Source organism: Suncus etruscus, chromosome 1 (genome assembly GCF_024139225.1).
Source record: "Suncus etruscus isolate mSunEtr1 chromosome 1, mSunEtr1.pri.cur, whole genome shotgun sequence".
Lineage (NCBI taxonomy): Eukaryota > Metazoa > Chordata > Mammalia > Eulipotyphla > Soricidae > Suncus > Suncus etruscus.
The window spans coordinates 195,359,823-195,374,875 of NC_064848.1; the positions used below are offsets into that span (position 1 = coordinate 195,359,823).

The 15,053-nt window shown below is 46.0% G+C and overlaps 1 protein-coding gene across 1 annotated transcript in view; it reads right to left on the reverse strand.

Moving 5' to 3' along the window:
* TEX2 (testis expressed 2) overlaps positions 1–15,053 on the reverse strand; it is a 138,927-nt gene that overhangs the window by 71,336 nt on the left and 52,538 nt on the right. The window contains 1 exon segment of the mRNA XM_049781646.1: positions 4,062–5,685. Coding sequence (XP_049637603.1) covers positions 4,062–5,660 — 1,599 coding nt within the window. The 5' untranslated portion in view covers positions 5,661–5,685.

Here is a 15,053-nt window from a genome sequence, read left to right on the forward strand (position 1 = left end):
AATTAGGAACAAGGAAAATGGGGATTCCATAGGGTCAAAAAGAATAAAATACTTATAAATTAAGTAATTAGAAGATTTCTACTTAAAAACTAGAAATACTGCTGGAAAGAAAAAGACAAATAAATGTAAGCCCATCTCGTGCACATGGGCTGGAAGACCTAAAAGATTACTAAAATGTCAATGTTACAGAGTAGTATACAGTGTCAATGCAATCCCTATATTATTCTAGTGATTTAAAAAATAATTAATTCTTATGGGATTATATGGAACCACAGATAGCTAAGAAGATGCTCTTGAGAGAGAACAATTTGAGGTCTCACATTTAATTTTAAAACTTACTATAAAAGCTACAATAAGTACAATGTGGCACTGGCATAAAGACAGACTAATGCAAAAGAAGAAAGCCATAATGAACCCCTTGCATCTATAAGTTACTTGTTTGGGGAGTCACATCTGGTGGCTCTAGGCTATTTCTGGTTCTTTGCTCAGGGGTTGCTCCATGGCAGTGCTCTGGGTGGTGCTGGGGTTAAATGAATTTTGACAAGGATGCCAATACAAACCCAGAGGGAAGAACAGCCTTTTCTATAAATGGTGCTAAGAAAACTGTTATCCACATGTGAAAAACTTGGATTCTGAGCTAAGACCATAGGTAAAAACAGCTCAAGGAGCTGGGGATGGAGTAAGCAGCAAAGCATTTGCTTGCATGTTTGAGGTTCTGGGACTGATTCCTGGCACCACAAAACTAAACAAAAAATAAACAACAACAATCTCTAAATGAAACAATGAAGCACATGTAAGACCTAAAACAGAGTCTGGAGAGAGAACATGGTATGTAAGGAGTTTGCCTTGTACATGGCAGGCCCAGATTCAAGCCTTGACACTCCATATGGCCCTCTGAACCCCACCAGAAATGATCCCTGAGCATTACTGTGTGTGCATTCCCCTACCAAATAAAAGCATGTGCGCACGCGCGCGCGCGCGCGCACACACACACACACACACACACACACACACACACACACACACACACACCTGAAACAGTAGCTCTTGAAAATGTAATACAGAAACTTCCTAACAATGGGTCTGATGGTGATTTATTGGCTATAAAAACAAAAGTACAGCATAATAGATAAATTAGACATCATGAAGATTAATATCCAGGCTACATACAGAAGACTCTTTTAACATTTCACAATAAAAATGATTCCAAAATGAGCAAAGGACTTGAAACAAAATAAATGCAAAGCAAATAAGCAAACAAAAAAATAATGATCAGCACTGCTGTTAGAGAAAAGCAAATCAATGCTGTAATGAAAAATCACCTAATTCACTAGGAAGGCAATGAATGTAGAGACAAACAGAGAACACATGGAGGCCAGAAAAATTGGACCTTGTGGCCACCACTAGGAGGAACATGAAATGGTACAACTACATTTTGGAAAAGTGGAACAAGCTTCAGAAAAGAAAAAAAAAATGGAATTTTTCATGCTACTTACATGATTTAGTGTACACCCAGAAACTGCCTCTGGGTGCATACCCCAAATAATTGGGAGCAGTAACTCGAGGAGGTGTACATAGTCAATTTTCTCAGAAGCAACATTCACCCAGTTTGAATGTGGAACAACAAATTTGAAGCCTGGGTCCACCAGCAGAGGGATGGACAAGCAATAGGCAGAAGAGAAACACATATGGAAACAATTCAGTCTTCAAAAGAGAGAAATCTTTAATATGCCACCACATGGTTAAGCCTTTGTGACTAAATGTTAAATGAAATCAGCCAGTGACAAAAAGACCAATTCAGTATGTTTCTACTTCTTTAAGGCACTTAAGAAAAAAGGAGTGGGTTGGTGGTTACCAGGAACTATGGGGAGGAAAGAATGGAAAATTACTGGATTATTGGGTGTATACATATATATATATATATATATATATATATATATATATATGTGTGTGTGTGTGTGTGTGTGTGTGTGTGTGTATGTGTGTATATATAAACATATATATATATATATATATATATATATATATATAGAGAGAGAGAGAGAGAGAGAGAGAGAGAGAGAGAGAGAGAGAGAGAGAGAGTCAGTCTGAGTTTTTTTTTACAAGATGAAAAGAGAGACAGGGCTGGATGGTGGTGATAGAGGCAGAACAGTGTTAATGCATTTTATCTTGGGGGAACATACTTCAGAATGGCTAAAATGGGGCTGGAGCAAGAGTACAGTGGGTAGGTGGTATTTGCCTGCATATGCCCAACCTGTGTGTTTGATCCCCAGTACTCCATATGGTCCCCTGAGCCACATCAGGAGTGATACCTGAGCAGAGTAAAGAGTAACCTCTGAGCACCACTGGGTATGGCCCAAAAATAAAAAAAATAATTAAAACGATGTGTCAATGTGTCATGTATATTTTACCATAAAAACATATGGCATTTAAATAAATTAATTAGTATTTTGTTTTGTTTTGTTTTTGGGTCACACCTGGCAGCGCTCAGGGGTTACTCCTGGCTCTACGCTCAGAAATCGCTCAGAAATCGCTCCTGGCAGACTCAGGAGACCACATGGGATTAAAACCACTGGCATGAAAGGCAAACACCTTACCTTCAGGCTACCTCTCCAGCCCCTGTAATCTTTTTTATTGTTTTTAAAAAGCTTTGGGGGCCGAAGCGATAGCACAGAAGGCTGGGTGTTTGCCTTGCACACAGCAAACTGGGTTGAATCTCCCCGAGCCTACCAGGAATCATTTCTTTATTTTGGTTTTCATTTTGGGGCTATACCCAGTAATACTGAAGGGTTACTCCTGGTTATGTGCTCAGAAATCGATCCTGGCTCGGGGGACCATATGGGATGCTGAGGATGGAACCCAGGTCAGTCCTGGGCAGCCAGGTGCAAACGCCCTACCACTGTGCTTCAGCCCCAGGAGTCATTTCTTTCTCTCTTTATTTTTGTTTTTGTTTTTGTTTAGGTTTGTTTTTGAGCCACACCCAATGACACTCAGTGGTTACTCCTGGTTATGCTCTCAGAAATTGCTCCTGGCTTGGGGGACCATTTAGGATGCCAGGGGATCGAACCGCTGTCCATCCTAGGCTAGCATGCAGCTCCAGCTCCTCCCAGGAGTCATTTCTGAGCACAGAGCCAGGAGTAACCCCTGAGTGCCTGAGTGCCCAGAGTGTGGTCCCAAAACCTATATAAATAAAGTCCAGAAAATTCTGCCTTCAGGGCCAATAATATACATGTGCAGCCTCTCATGAAATAAACCCAGTAAACATTACAAAAAATTTTTAATGCACTTTGAGGGGCTGGAGCCATAGCACATTGGTAGAGGATTTGCCTTGCATGCGGCCAACCCGAGATGGACTGGGTTCAATTCCTGGCATTCCATATAGACCCCTGAGCCTGTCATGAGCAATTTCTGAGCACAGAGCCAGAAGTGACCATTGAGCATCACCAGGCATGGCCCAAAACCCAATCAATCAATCAATCAATCAATCAATAAGCTCCTTTAAAAAAAATGCTCTTTGGAAAAAACCTTAGATATGTTTACATGCCCATAAGTTATGACTATATAAACTGCAACTATGCTTTTTACACTGTGTATATATTAGACAAATATGATACTAAAAACTTTTTCATATACAAAAATAAAGAAGAAAGTTCTATTATTTTCTCTGTACCTCCCAGATCATTTGGGGCACTCCTCAAAAGGGCCACAGTCTGGCCTTTGACAGAATAAATGGTGCTAACTATCTCAGACCTCTGTGCATACACAAGAGTTGAGAGAAGAACTTGCAGGGGTCACTGCAGTCTGTCCCAACGAAGAGGAGGAGTCAGCCTCCCCCCTGTCTCTCTCTTGCATTTGCGGGAGCCCTTCACCTTCCATCTTCCGCATGAAAACACTCAAGCTTACCCCATTCTCTTACCCGATTACCTGCTTAAGTCTCGAAAGTAGCTGGAAAGAAGGAAATTGCCGCAGTTCCCCCCAACAGTGCCTGCACGCATCCCTGGAGCAATGAAGGCCTCCACTGGGGCCTCCGGGGGAGGCAGGTTACCTTGAGTGCTGCTTACCTTGAGTATTTCCGGTTCTTTGATGTCCAGAGGTCTTGTGTTCCAGTGTTGCTGAGTTTTATGCAATCGGTGAGTTTTGTGAGCACTTGGTGGTGTAAAAAACCAAATCAGGCAAACCGCAGTCATGAAGCCGAGCCCGACCCCCAGCAGGAGTCCGCTGACATACACAGGGAGGGGGAGAATGAGGTACGCGTAGACGCACATTATCAAGAAGCCCAAGGTCTTCACCGGTAACGGGGGTTGCTGCAGGGCCAAGTCCCTCTCCTCGTCGCTGTCCAGGGCGGCCCCGTCGTCGGCCAGAGGGGGTTCGGGGGGCTTGTCGGCCTTCCTCTCCCCCTCAGCCTCCACATCGAAGTCCTCGCTGTAGAGCTCGCAGAACTCCTCGTCCTCCTTGCTTGCAAGGGCGGACAGAGAGCATTTCTCCAGGACCAGGGAGCCTGTCTTCAGGCCCAGGTCCCGCAGACTGACCCCCGAGGAGCTTTTCACATCCACCTCCACCTCGCTGGACTTGGGGGAGTCCCCCCGAGGGGCACTGGGGTCACTGCCGGAGCCATCCCCCTCCGAATCGCACTCCTCTTCCTTGATGCTGTAGTTGCTGCTTTCCAAGTGGCCGTTCAAGCCGGACAGGTTGGAGAGTTCGGAAGCACTTGAAGATAAGGCTTTGGGCCTGTGGCTGCCACTTTCCTCCCCCATGATCTTGCTCAGGAGCTGGAAGGGCTCGTAGATGACTTCGGAGAGGCGGCGCTTCGTGTCTTCGATCTTCGCCTCCATTTCGGGCACTTTGAAGAAGGAGCGCGAGTCGGAGGGGGAGGTCAGGGGCGACGAGGGGGCCGTCTTGGAGTCTCCACCCGTGCTCCGCGGCTGCGTGAACTGCTTGAAGAGGTGCAGGTTCAGCTTGGAGTCGGGGGGCTTGTAGGACACAGTGTCCGTCTCCTGCCTGGAGGTGTCGGTGGACAGGGACTTGACGAGCGTCTTCATCAGGTGCCTGTGTCGGGGTGGCTGTGGTGACTCCTTTGGCTCTACCTCAGTCGACAGGGACTTCACGAGGCTCAGGAAGGGCTTCGCGCTGGACAGGGCGGAGGACGAGGCACTGGACGAGAGCACGGGCGACTTGGACGGGGAGGACAGCGGCGAGGAGGAGCTGGTTTTCTGCTCAGAAAGGGAAGACACACTGGGGGAGCTGGCTAAGGGCAACGACGAAGAGGACGCTGGGGACAGGGCCACTGGCACTGGACTTAATACTTGGGAAGCAGGAGAAAGGTTCTCCAAGAGCTGGGCAGAGCTCTCGGAGACGGGCAGAAGGGCAGGGGCGGTCGTGCCATCAGCCAGGCGGGGCTGGGCAGCCAGGGCATGGCCGCCCTGGGGCTCAAAGTAAAGGTCTTCCTTGGCTTCGAGGCCTGTCACAATGCTTTGGTCGTCCAGCCCCTTGTCAAAGTGCTCCTTGAACTCCTCCTCCTCTTCCTCCTCCTCCTCGCCGGCCGCCGAGAAGTGGATGGCGATAGTGTCGCGGGACACAGACCTCTGCACATGCACTCGGGGGGCCGATGGTCTGGTCATGTCACTGGTTCTCTCGGCATGGCGACCATCCAGACTTGTCATCGCTGGCTTCACAAGGGCTCAGACTCTGAAAGCACAGGGAAACAGAATCAGCAGGCAGTCTCACCATGGAGGAGGTGGGGAGAAAACATCCATGCCTGAGCAGAGCGGCCAATGGTGACGTGGGCAGTTGGCTGCCTTTCCCAACCTGACAGGTTTTTAATGGTTCCACTCACCCCATCGAGCCCCACTCTCTGAGGAGCACTCCCCAGAGCAGTCTGAGATATGCTACACCATCTTGTTTACCTCTGAACAGTTGAGGAATCAGTCCCTCCCTCCTAACTGGCTCATTTCTAGCAGAAAGTCTCTATTGCGAGGCTTGACATGCCTACCCAATAGATGGTTCCAGTTACTTCTGAAGGGCAAAGTGCAGTGCCATGGTTAACTATGAGGAGTGGAACCCCCAAAGGTGACCTGTTTCCAGTTCTGGAAACCTAACCTAGCAGGACCATGCTCCTGAAGCACCTCAGGGTCATCCCACTATGGATGTGACTGTTCTTTCCATAAACACACCATCTCTTCACCAGCACGAAACCAAGTGTGCAAAGGATGTGTGCAAACTCACTGTTCTGACTTGCTGGCTGCTTTCAACCCCAAATGGGAGGAACCCTAAGACCAGAGCCCCAAGGACCTGACCTCATTGCTGATGTCTCAGGATAGAACATTGAAACAGAATTCAAGAGCCAAACATGGTGAGAGGAAAGGGGCCTTTTAATGCTGTGGCCAAATGAGAATTCTTGAAAGGCTCTGATGAGAGTTGGCAACTTTGCCCTCACCGAGGAGATGACAGATACCTGAAAAACTAGGCAGCAAAAGACTTCAAAGCACCAAGTTCCAAGCCCAACTGCACACCTGGCATCTCATGGTCTCTCTGTGGACACCAGCATTATGAGAGGCCTCACAAGAAGAAAATGAGCCCCATGATCTGGAAAGACTGTCTGAGGAGGGCCCTGCAGGCTCCTTGCACGACTGTGAAACCCAGACCACACTAAAGTTGGCGGAAGGTGGGCCCTACTTGCCCTTGACCGGGATGGGGAGATAGCAAGAGAAGAAAGGGCAGAGACAGGAGGACGGGCATCATTCTCTTCCTCCAGGACTGAGGTATGTGCTAAGGAGAAGTGAGGGCTTTAGCACAGAGGTAGCATGGGAGAAAGGAAATGAGGCTCTTTTTGAGCAGACAGTATCCTGCACAGCCAAGATCTCTCTAGCTCTCAGAACCCTCATTTCTAAAAGGGGACAGAGGCAGGATTCTCCCATATAAAACACCAACACACTTTAAATTCAGAGGCGATTATACAACATGATACACATGAAGAAACCACCTTCCATAGACAACAGTTATTTCCTTGCTTTTGTTTTGTTTCAGGGTCACACCTGGCAGTGCTCAGGGGGTTATTCCTGACTCTGGGCTCAGGGATCATTTCTGGCGGTGCTTGGGAGATCATATGTGATACTGGAGATTGAACCCGGGTCAGTTCTGTGCAAGGTTGATTTAGTTAGATGATTTCCTATATTTAAGTTGTCTACCAAAGCTGCATTTAAAATGCCCAAATGATAGCAGGAGGGGTGGGGGAGGGCCCCAGTTAGTGATAGCTGCAGGCTTGCAGGGACAGGAAAAACCTGAGGTTGGGTCCAACTACAGCAAGGACACAGTGGAGAAACCATCAACGCATGAGATGAATGACTTTCATAAACACTTCCCAATGGGCTTTTGGGCTTTTGCAGGCATTACCTTCCTAACCCTGGTGTTCCCATCCTCAAAGGAATCAGGAACAAGGAACCAACGATCTCTATCCATCAGATGTAGCAATTTAAATTCGGGACCTCACAAGCTGAAAAGACACAGCCTCCGGCCCAGCACATGTCTTGTCAGAAAACCAATAGGTCTGCAGACTTATAAGAAAAACAGAGGGGGACATATGTTTTTCATTTAACTGTCACCTGGTTTTTTATAGGGTGATTTAAAAACCAAGTTTGGTACTTTGATAATTTTTCAGGAGTCTGAGAAATAAGCTTTGTCTAAACTGCTTGGAGAAGAACATAAAGGCTGGGCTGCCAGAGGCTGCAAGGATGGGGATTTGGGGCACAGGCAGGGAGAGAACATAATTTGGGGGGAGAATAGTGAGCAGAAAGAGCAAGGAGGAAGAGGCACCCCTTGGGTTGACTGGCCCGAGGATGACCAGGATCCCAGGAGAATGCTGCAGTGTGTCTGGAAGCTCGAGCTCTTTGCAGCAAGCTGAGGCCCCAGGAAAGTGAGCTGCGCCTTCCAGGAAGGCCCTGGGGTAAAGGGTTCCCTCCTTTTCAGTGGTGTCTTCTCACAAGCTATGGAGGGTAAAGGGATCTGCTGACCTCTCATCAGATTATCTCAGGCCTGTAGCTGCCACAGGCCCCAAGTTGGGCTCCACAGGGGGAGGGCTCTGGCGGAGGAAGCTTCAGGGTACATACACCTCCTGGACTCACTCCACACTGGGGAGATGGTTTGTCTTCACCCAGGCACTGGGTGGGGGAGGTTCACGTTGGAACTGGTCTGAGCCTCAGTGGGGACCGTGGCTCACCTTGCTTCTGGCTTGGGTTTCCTGTTATTTTTGCTCTCTGGGCCCCCACTTGCCTTCGCTCTGGCCTGGTTATTCCTTAGGCAGTTGTTGAAATACAGAATGCATTTCTCAGATGAAAGTACTGAATTCACTGTTACTTGCTTCTAGCAGAAGGTGGACCATAGAATGGAGCTCATCTCCCCAGACACCACTTTGTTCAGTGGCTCTAAAGGGCTAATCTTCATAGCACTTTGATCAGGTTCGACTTTGGCTTGAATGTAGGAAACCATGACTGAGCTACATATAGGCTCTGCCCTCACAAAGTTCATGGGTCAGTAAAAACCTAAGTCTGGGGGCTGGAGCGATAGTGCAGCGGTAGGGCAATTTGCCTTGCACGCAGCTAACCAAGAACAGACTGCAGTTCAATACCCCGGGTTCCATATGGTCCCCCAAGCCAGGAGCAATTTCTGAGCGCATAGCCAGAAGTGGTCTGAGCATCACTGGGTGTGTGTCGTTCCCCCCCCCCCCCCCCGCAAAGAAAAAAATTAAGTCTGTGCTTTGCTTGGACTCTAGAAGATGACCTGTCAGAATGGAATTTCCTTTGGAGGAGTAAGGGGTACAGTTCAGCTCCTGAGAATCAGATAAGGGTTTCTTCCTGCCTGCCTTTTTCTTTAATAATTTTTTAAAACTGAAGCACCATGAGATATACAAGGTGACTAGACTGAGTCAGTCAATGTTCCAGCACCCATCCCTTAACTGTGTAATTTCCCATCACCAATGCCTGGTTTCTCTCCTGCCCCTCCCTCCCCTCCTCTCCTCAGTGGCAGAACTTTTCTTTTCTCTTCTCTCTCTCTTTTCTCTCTCTCTTTTCTCTCTCTCTCTCCTTCTTCCCTTTTTCTCTTCCTCCCGCCCTCTCTTTCTTTCTCTTTTAGGAACTGTGGTTTGCAATACTGTTACTGAGAGGGTATCATGCATATCACTTTACCTCTTTTCAGCACCCAAAGTGATCATTTCCAACTATCATTGTCAGAATGGTCCATTCTCTGTCCTAACTGCACTAACCTGCTCTTTGTGGCAATCTTTCTGCCCCTTGTTTCTATTGTAATTTATTTTTTTTTCTCTTTTTTAAGTTTTTCACCTTTTCCTTCTCCTTTCTTTCTTTCCAGATTATAGTAGAAGACAGAAGAGACATTTTTTTTGGCGGGGGGGGGGGGCACACCCAGCAGTACTCAAGGGTTATTCCTGGATCTTCGCTCAGAAATCGCTCCATTGGGGACCATATGGGATGCTGGGAATCGAATTGGGGTCTGTCCAGGATTGGCCACATGCAAGGCAAAAGCTCTAACACTATGCTACCACTCCAGCCCAGACTTTTTTTTGTTGTTGTTTTTGGGTCACACCCGGCAGCGCCCAGGGATTACTCCTGGCTCTACACTCAGAAATCGCTCCTGCAGGCAGAGGGGATCATATGGGATGCTGGGATTCAAACCACCGACCTTCTGCATGCAAGGCAAACACCCTACCTCCATGCTATCTCTCCGGCCCGAGTCATTCAGTTGTAACAAGCAATATAAAATAAGTTATTGGACAAGCTTGGGAGTGAATGGGAAACTGGGACAATGGTGGAAGGAATGTTACGCTGGTGCTGGGATTGGTGTTTTAACATTGAATGTAAGAAACAACTGTATGGGCTTCTTGAAGGATCTCTCCTTCCTGGGAGCCGGGAGTCTAGCAGGAGGAGGTTTGGCAGGCCCCCGCCATGCCGGAGGCCTGCTTGGCCAGGCCTAGGGGGGGTGCGGGACTTGGGTAACCCCAGCACCCCTCTGCCGCCTTGCTCCAGATCTCCAGGGCTTCCCCGGGCCACACGCCTGGGCAAGCCGGTGAGTTGGGTCCCTTGGTGGAGCTTGAAGGTACCCTAGGCATTCCCCCACTATCCATGCGGCTCCTTAGGGAGGGTCTGGGTGGGGCTCTGAGCTTCTGGTCTCCCAGCTTCTTGAAGGATCTCTCCTTCCTGGGAGCCGGGAGTCTAGCAGGAGGAGGTTTGGCTGGCACTGGTAAGCTCTGCCCAGTCTACATTTTCAAAATCGCGCGGGGGCTATTGCCCCCGCGCGCACAAGAAACATTAATAGTACTCTCACAAAAAACATTAATAGTACTCTCACAAGAAACATTAATAGTACTCTCACAAGAAACATTAATAGTACTCTCACAAGAAACTGTAATAGTACTCTCACAAGAAACTTTAATAGTACTCTCACAAGAAACTTTAATAGTACTCACTATCATTGAATTATGTTTTTATGTATGCAAAATGTCCATTTTGTACTCTGCCCTTTTGCATACCCCTTCATAAGTTCATATTTCTCTTTAACTTCTTTAACTCCTATCATCATTACTCCTTTTATACCCTTTCTAACTTAAGTACTGTTGAGTCCTAAGTCACAGACCAAAGTGGTGCCCTAGAGTTAACACCCACCCAACTATTTTAAAAGGCATAAAAAGGACACATATCTTTTCAACATTTTATGGGTGTTTTCTTTGACGGCTATAACTTTTGCTAAATACTTTCTTATACAGTGATGATCCCCCCCCATGTTTTTTATCTTCTCTTTGTGAACTGCTCAATATGGAATTTGATGTGAAAGAATCCCTCAGTTTAATACTTATGTTTGAACCAAGTCATGGGTCTTGTTGGAAATGTTCTTATGCCCCCATATATCTGATAGCACCACGTGGCTTTATATCTTGTTTGCGTAGGCACACTAACATGGAAAAATACTATACATACCAATAAGTTCTTATCTAATAAAAATGGGAACACACAAATCTTGTAGTGCAATGAGACCTTACACCCTGAACATTGACATAAAGACCTGGCACAGGCCTCAGAAGAATGGGCATTCTCCATTCACCCCTTGATCTACAGAAGACATTTACAAAACATCCAAGGTTGTATATAACATCACCTGGTGGCATTCCTGTACCAGGAAAGACCCTACAGCTGCTCTGACATCTACTCAAAAGAAACACCCCTTAACACTGAGAAGACAACAAGAACAAAGACCTGCTTACTGGACAGGGCTTGCTGTATTGCCCCTTAATTGTGAGGTTTGTCTATAACATCACCTGGAAGCAATCCTCTACCACGGAAGACCCTACCACTGCTCAGACATCGTCCTGCTCAAAAGAGACTTCCCTTAACACTGAGAAGACTTAACAACAACAACCTGCTTACAGGAAAGGGCTTCCTGCATTGCCCTTTCATGGTGAGGTGAAACGAGAAGGCACTCCACATCATGACTTCAATGTAGGACATGCAGATTCCAGAATCTTTAATACAGAAACATGAGACCAACAACAGAGACTGTGTGAAAAGTGTGTTGGCACTACAGACAATGTCTTGGATCGAACGATAACTTTCCTGAGGCCTAGAGCTGGTCTTATGCCAGGAAACTTCAGGGGTAGGATCTCTTTGTATTTAGGCCAAGGTTATTCCTTTCCATGCCTCTCATATTTTGGTGGGCCTATGCAAACAACAATTGCCACTCTAACACCGTTTTTACTGTGCTCCTTTGACTCTAATCCTTAAAACGCACCCACTTAAAATTTGAGGTTAACTTAAGCTAATATGCATGTACATGGAAATGTAAAAAATACTATGCCTCTAATTGTGGGGAGCCTAGCTGATGAAACCTGGGACATAGGACACCTCAGTAATTCCTAATCTGGTCACCCACGTGACCAAAAGGCCCATGCCTTGAGAACAAAGGAAATAGACAAAAATAAAATAATTCAGAGCAGCCCAATATATCCAGCCAGAAAGAAAAATATAGAGTTTGCCTTTGTGTTAGCAAACATTATTAAGAACTTTGTTTGAATCTTATGCCTTTTAGTAAAACGTGCTCAGGTCTACCTCTGCCCCTCCCTACTACCTGCCCCAATTTATGCTAATGAATGCTTGTAACTGTGATTGGTGTAAAATTTGTAACACCCCTGACGTGTTTCAGCCCTTAAAAGCTGATCCCCCAACAATAAACTTCCCTTTTTGAACAGCATGTGTTGTCTTGAAGGCTTCTTTTACTAATCTCTCTAGTTCTTCTTTACAGGTCGGTTCTGCTCGAGTGAACCCACTAATAACTAGCAACTTTCATCTCCACACCCCCGCGGGTCGGGGGACTCCCATGAAAGTTGCATCTAATGTTTAAGGAGTTACGTAAGTTTGATGGCTTTAGATTGCCTTGTGTGCTGTTAAGAAATATTATAATGTGCTACAATCTGGGGACTTGAGGGACAAAGTAATTGCACATGGATTCTGTTTTATTTATCTTAACTTTCTTTGGTGAAAGTTCAAAGTTAAGATATCAGCAAGGGGACTTCTTCTGATAATTATGTTATGGGTGATTGTCCTTCCACTGTAACTTTACCTTATCCTCTTTCTTTGCATCTTTTGTTCTCATAATTCAAAATAAAAAAATTATAAAAAAAAAAAAAAAAAGAAACAACTGTATGGGCCCGGAGAGATAGCACAGTGGCATTTGCCTTACAAGCAGCTGATCCAGGACCAAAGGTGGTTGGTTCGAATCCCGGTGTCCCATATGGTCCCCTGTGCCTGCCAGGAGCTATTTCTGAGCAGACAGCCAGGAGTAACCCCTGAGCACCACCGGGTGTGACCCCCCCCCAAAAAAAAAGAAACAACTGTATTATGAGCAACACTGTGTATCAGGGTGTTTTAATAAATTAAAAAAAAAAAGCCAGAGTGGTGGAGCAAGCGTAAGGTATCTGCCTTGCCTATGTTAGCCTAGGACGAACCGAAGTTAGATTCCCCCCCCCCCCCCGTCACCAGTGTCCCATATGGTCCCCCAAGCCAGGAGCGATTTCTGAGCTCGTAGCCAGGAGTAACCCCACCCCTGAGTGTCACCAGGTTTGGCCCAAAAACAAAAACAAAAACAAGCTCTTCTGCCCAAGATGTCAAGTTAGTCCTAGAAATACTTTTTCAGATACAAGAATAGATCATCATCTAAGGTACCAAGAATATAAAGAAATAATATAATATGGGGTTTTTTATTTCATAGAACCATTGGGCACAGATTTGCAGAAAAAAATTTTAGCAGACAGAGCACTTAGAAGACCATATTGGCCGTTTGCGGGGCAACAGCTGTGGCACAAGTGGTAGGCTACATGACTTGGAGGAGTGTGACCTTGGGTCCTACATGCCCCTATCCCACCACCACCATCCCTGCACCATTAGGTGTGCCCCATAACAAGAGTGACAACAGCAAAAGAAATACAAAAAGAAATACTGGAACTATCCAGAGGGTTGCTATGGGGTTGACAAAAAGGACAGATGGAAAGAAATGGGAAGATGGGAAAAGACAACTAGATGGAAGACTACTGAAGAGGTCAGAGAAAACAGGGGATCCACAAAGACTCCAGAGGTAAGGCTTCAGCAGGAGCATGGCCAAAATGTAGGCGGTGAAATCATCTCCCAAAGATGCCCATGTCCAACCCCCAAAAGCTGTGAGTGTTGCCATTTGTGACAACAGTGATCTGGCAAATGTGAACTTGAGATGAGAGGATGATCCTTGGTTATTTGGATGGAAGAGGGAGGCAGAAGACTTGGGGAAAGAGAAATGGTGAAAATGGAGTGAAACAAGAAGGCCACAAGCCAAGGCATGCGGATGGCCTCTAGCAGCTGGAAAAGGCAAGGAAATGGATTTTTCCATAGGGTCATGAGAGTAAATGCAGAACCTGCTAAAACACAGATTTCTGAACTTCAGCCTACAGAGTTATAAGTTGATGAGTTTGTGTTGCATTAAGCAATTCGCTATGAAAAGCATGAAGAAACTAAAACAGAGAGGTATTCAAGACAATTTCACGGGCCAGGGAATGGTTCAAAGGACAGGAGCCCTGAATTCAATTTCTAGCATGGTATGTCTCTCTGGCATCGTGCTGAGAGTAATGGCTAGTACCACCCAGATTATGTCCTCCAAACACCCACATTTCACTTATAGTTTATAATCTCTCTTAAGTTATCAGGATATGTTACTAAAGAATTTCTTTTCATGTAGATTCAGTCACCACTGTACAGAGTATTAGTACTAGAAAAATACCACCAGTTTTCTCTACTGATAATGATCTCTAGGACTTCTAGAAATGCAAATAGAAAGGAAAGCTTATACTAAAGGGAGTATTGCAAAATAATGCCCCCTTCCCCCCCCAAAAAAAACAAACAAAGAAAAACACCAACCTTGGTAAAATACCAAGAAAGGAAGGAGGAGTAAAAAATAAATCTGGCTTACTTTCTAAGGTCAAAGTTTCAACCCCATGCAGAAGATTAAAGTTGGGTCTTTATATCATTCTAAAAATAAAAAAAGGACTGAAGTTCTAAATGTTGGAATTGAAACATACAAAAATATTGAGGAAATCCATGACACTGGATTTGGGTACCATTATTTTTGGATAAAGTACATTAAAAGGGCCACATCTAATTTTAAACTTTGATGTATAAAGGATACAATAACAGAGTAGTAAAAAATATCTGCAAACGGGCCGGGAAGGTGGCGCTAGAGGTAAGGTGTCTGCCTTACAAGCGCTAGTGTAGGACGGACCTCGGTTCGATCCCCCGGCGTCCCATATGGTCTCCCCAAGCCAGGGGCGATTTCTGAGCTCATAGCCAGGAGTAACCCCTGAGCGTCAAACGGGTGTGGCCCAAAAACCAAAAAAAAAAAAAAAAAAAAGGGCCCGGAGAGATAGCACAGCAGTGTTTGCCTTGCAAGCAGCCAATTCAGGACCAAAGGTGGTTGGTTCGAATCCCGGTGTCCCATATGGTCCCCTGTGCCTGCCAGGAGCTATTTCTGAGCAG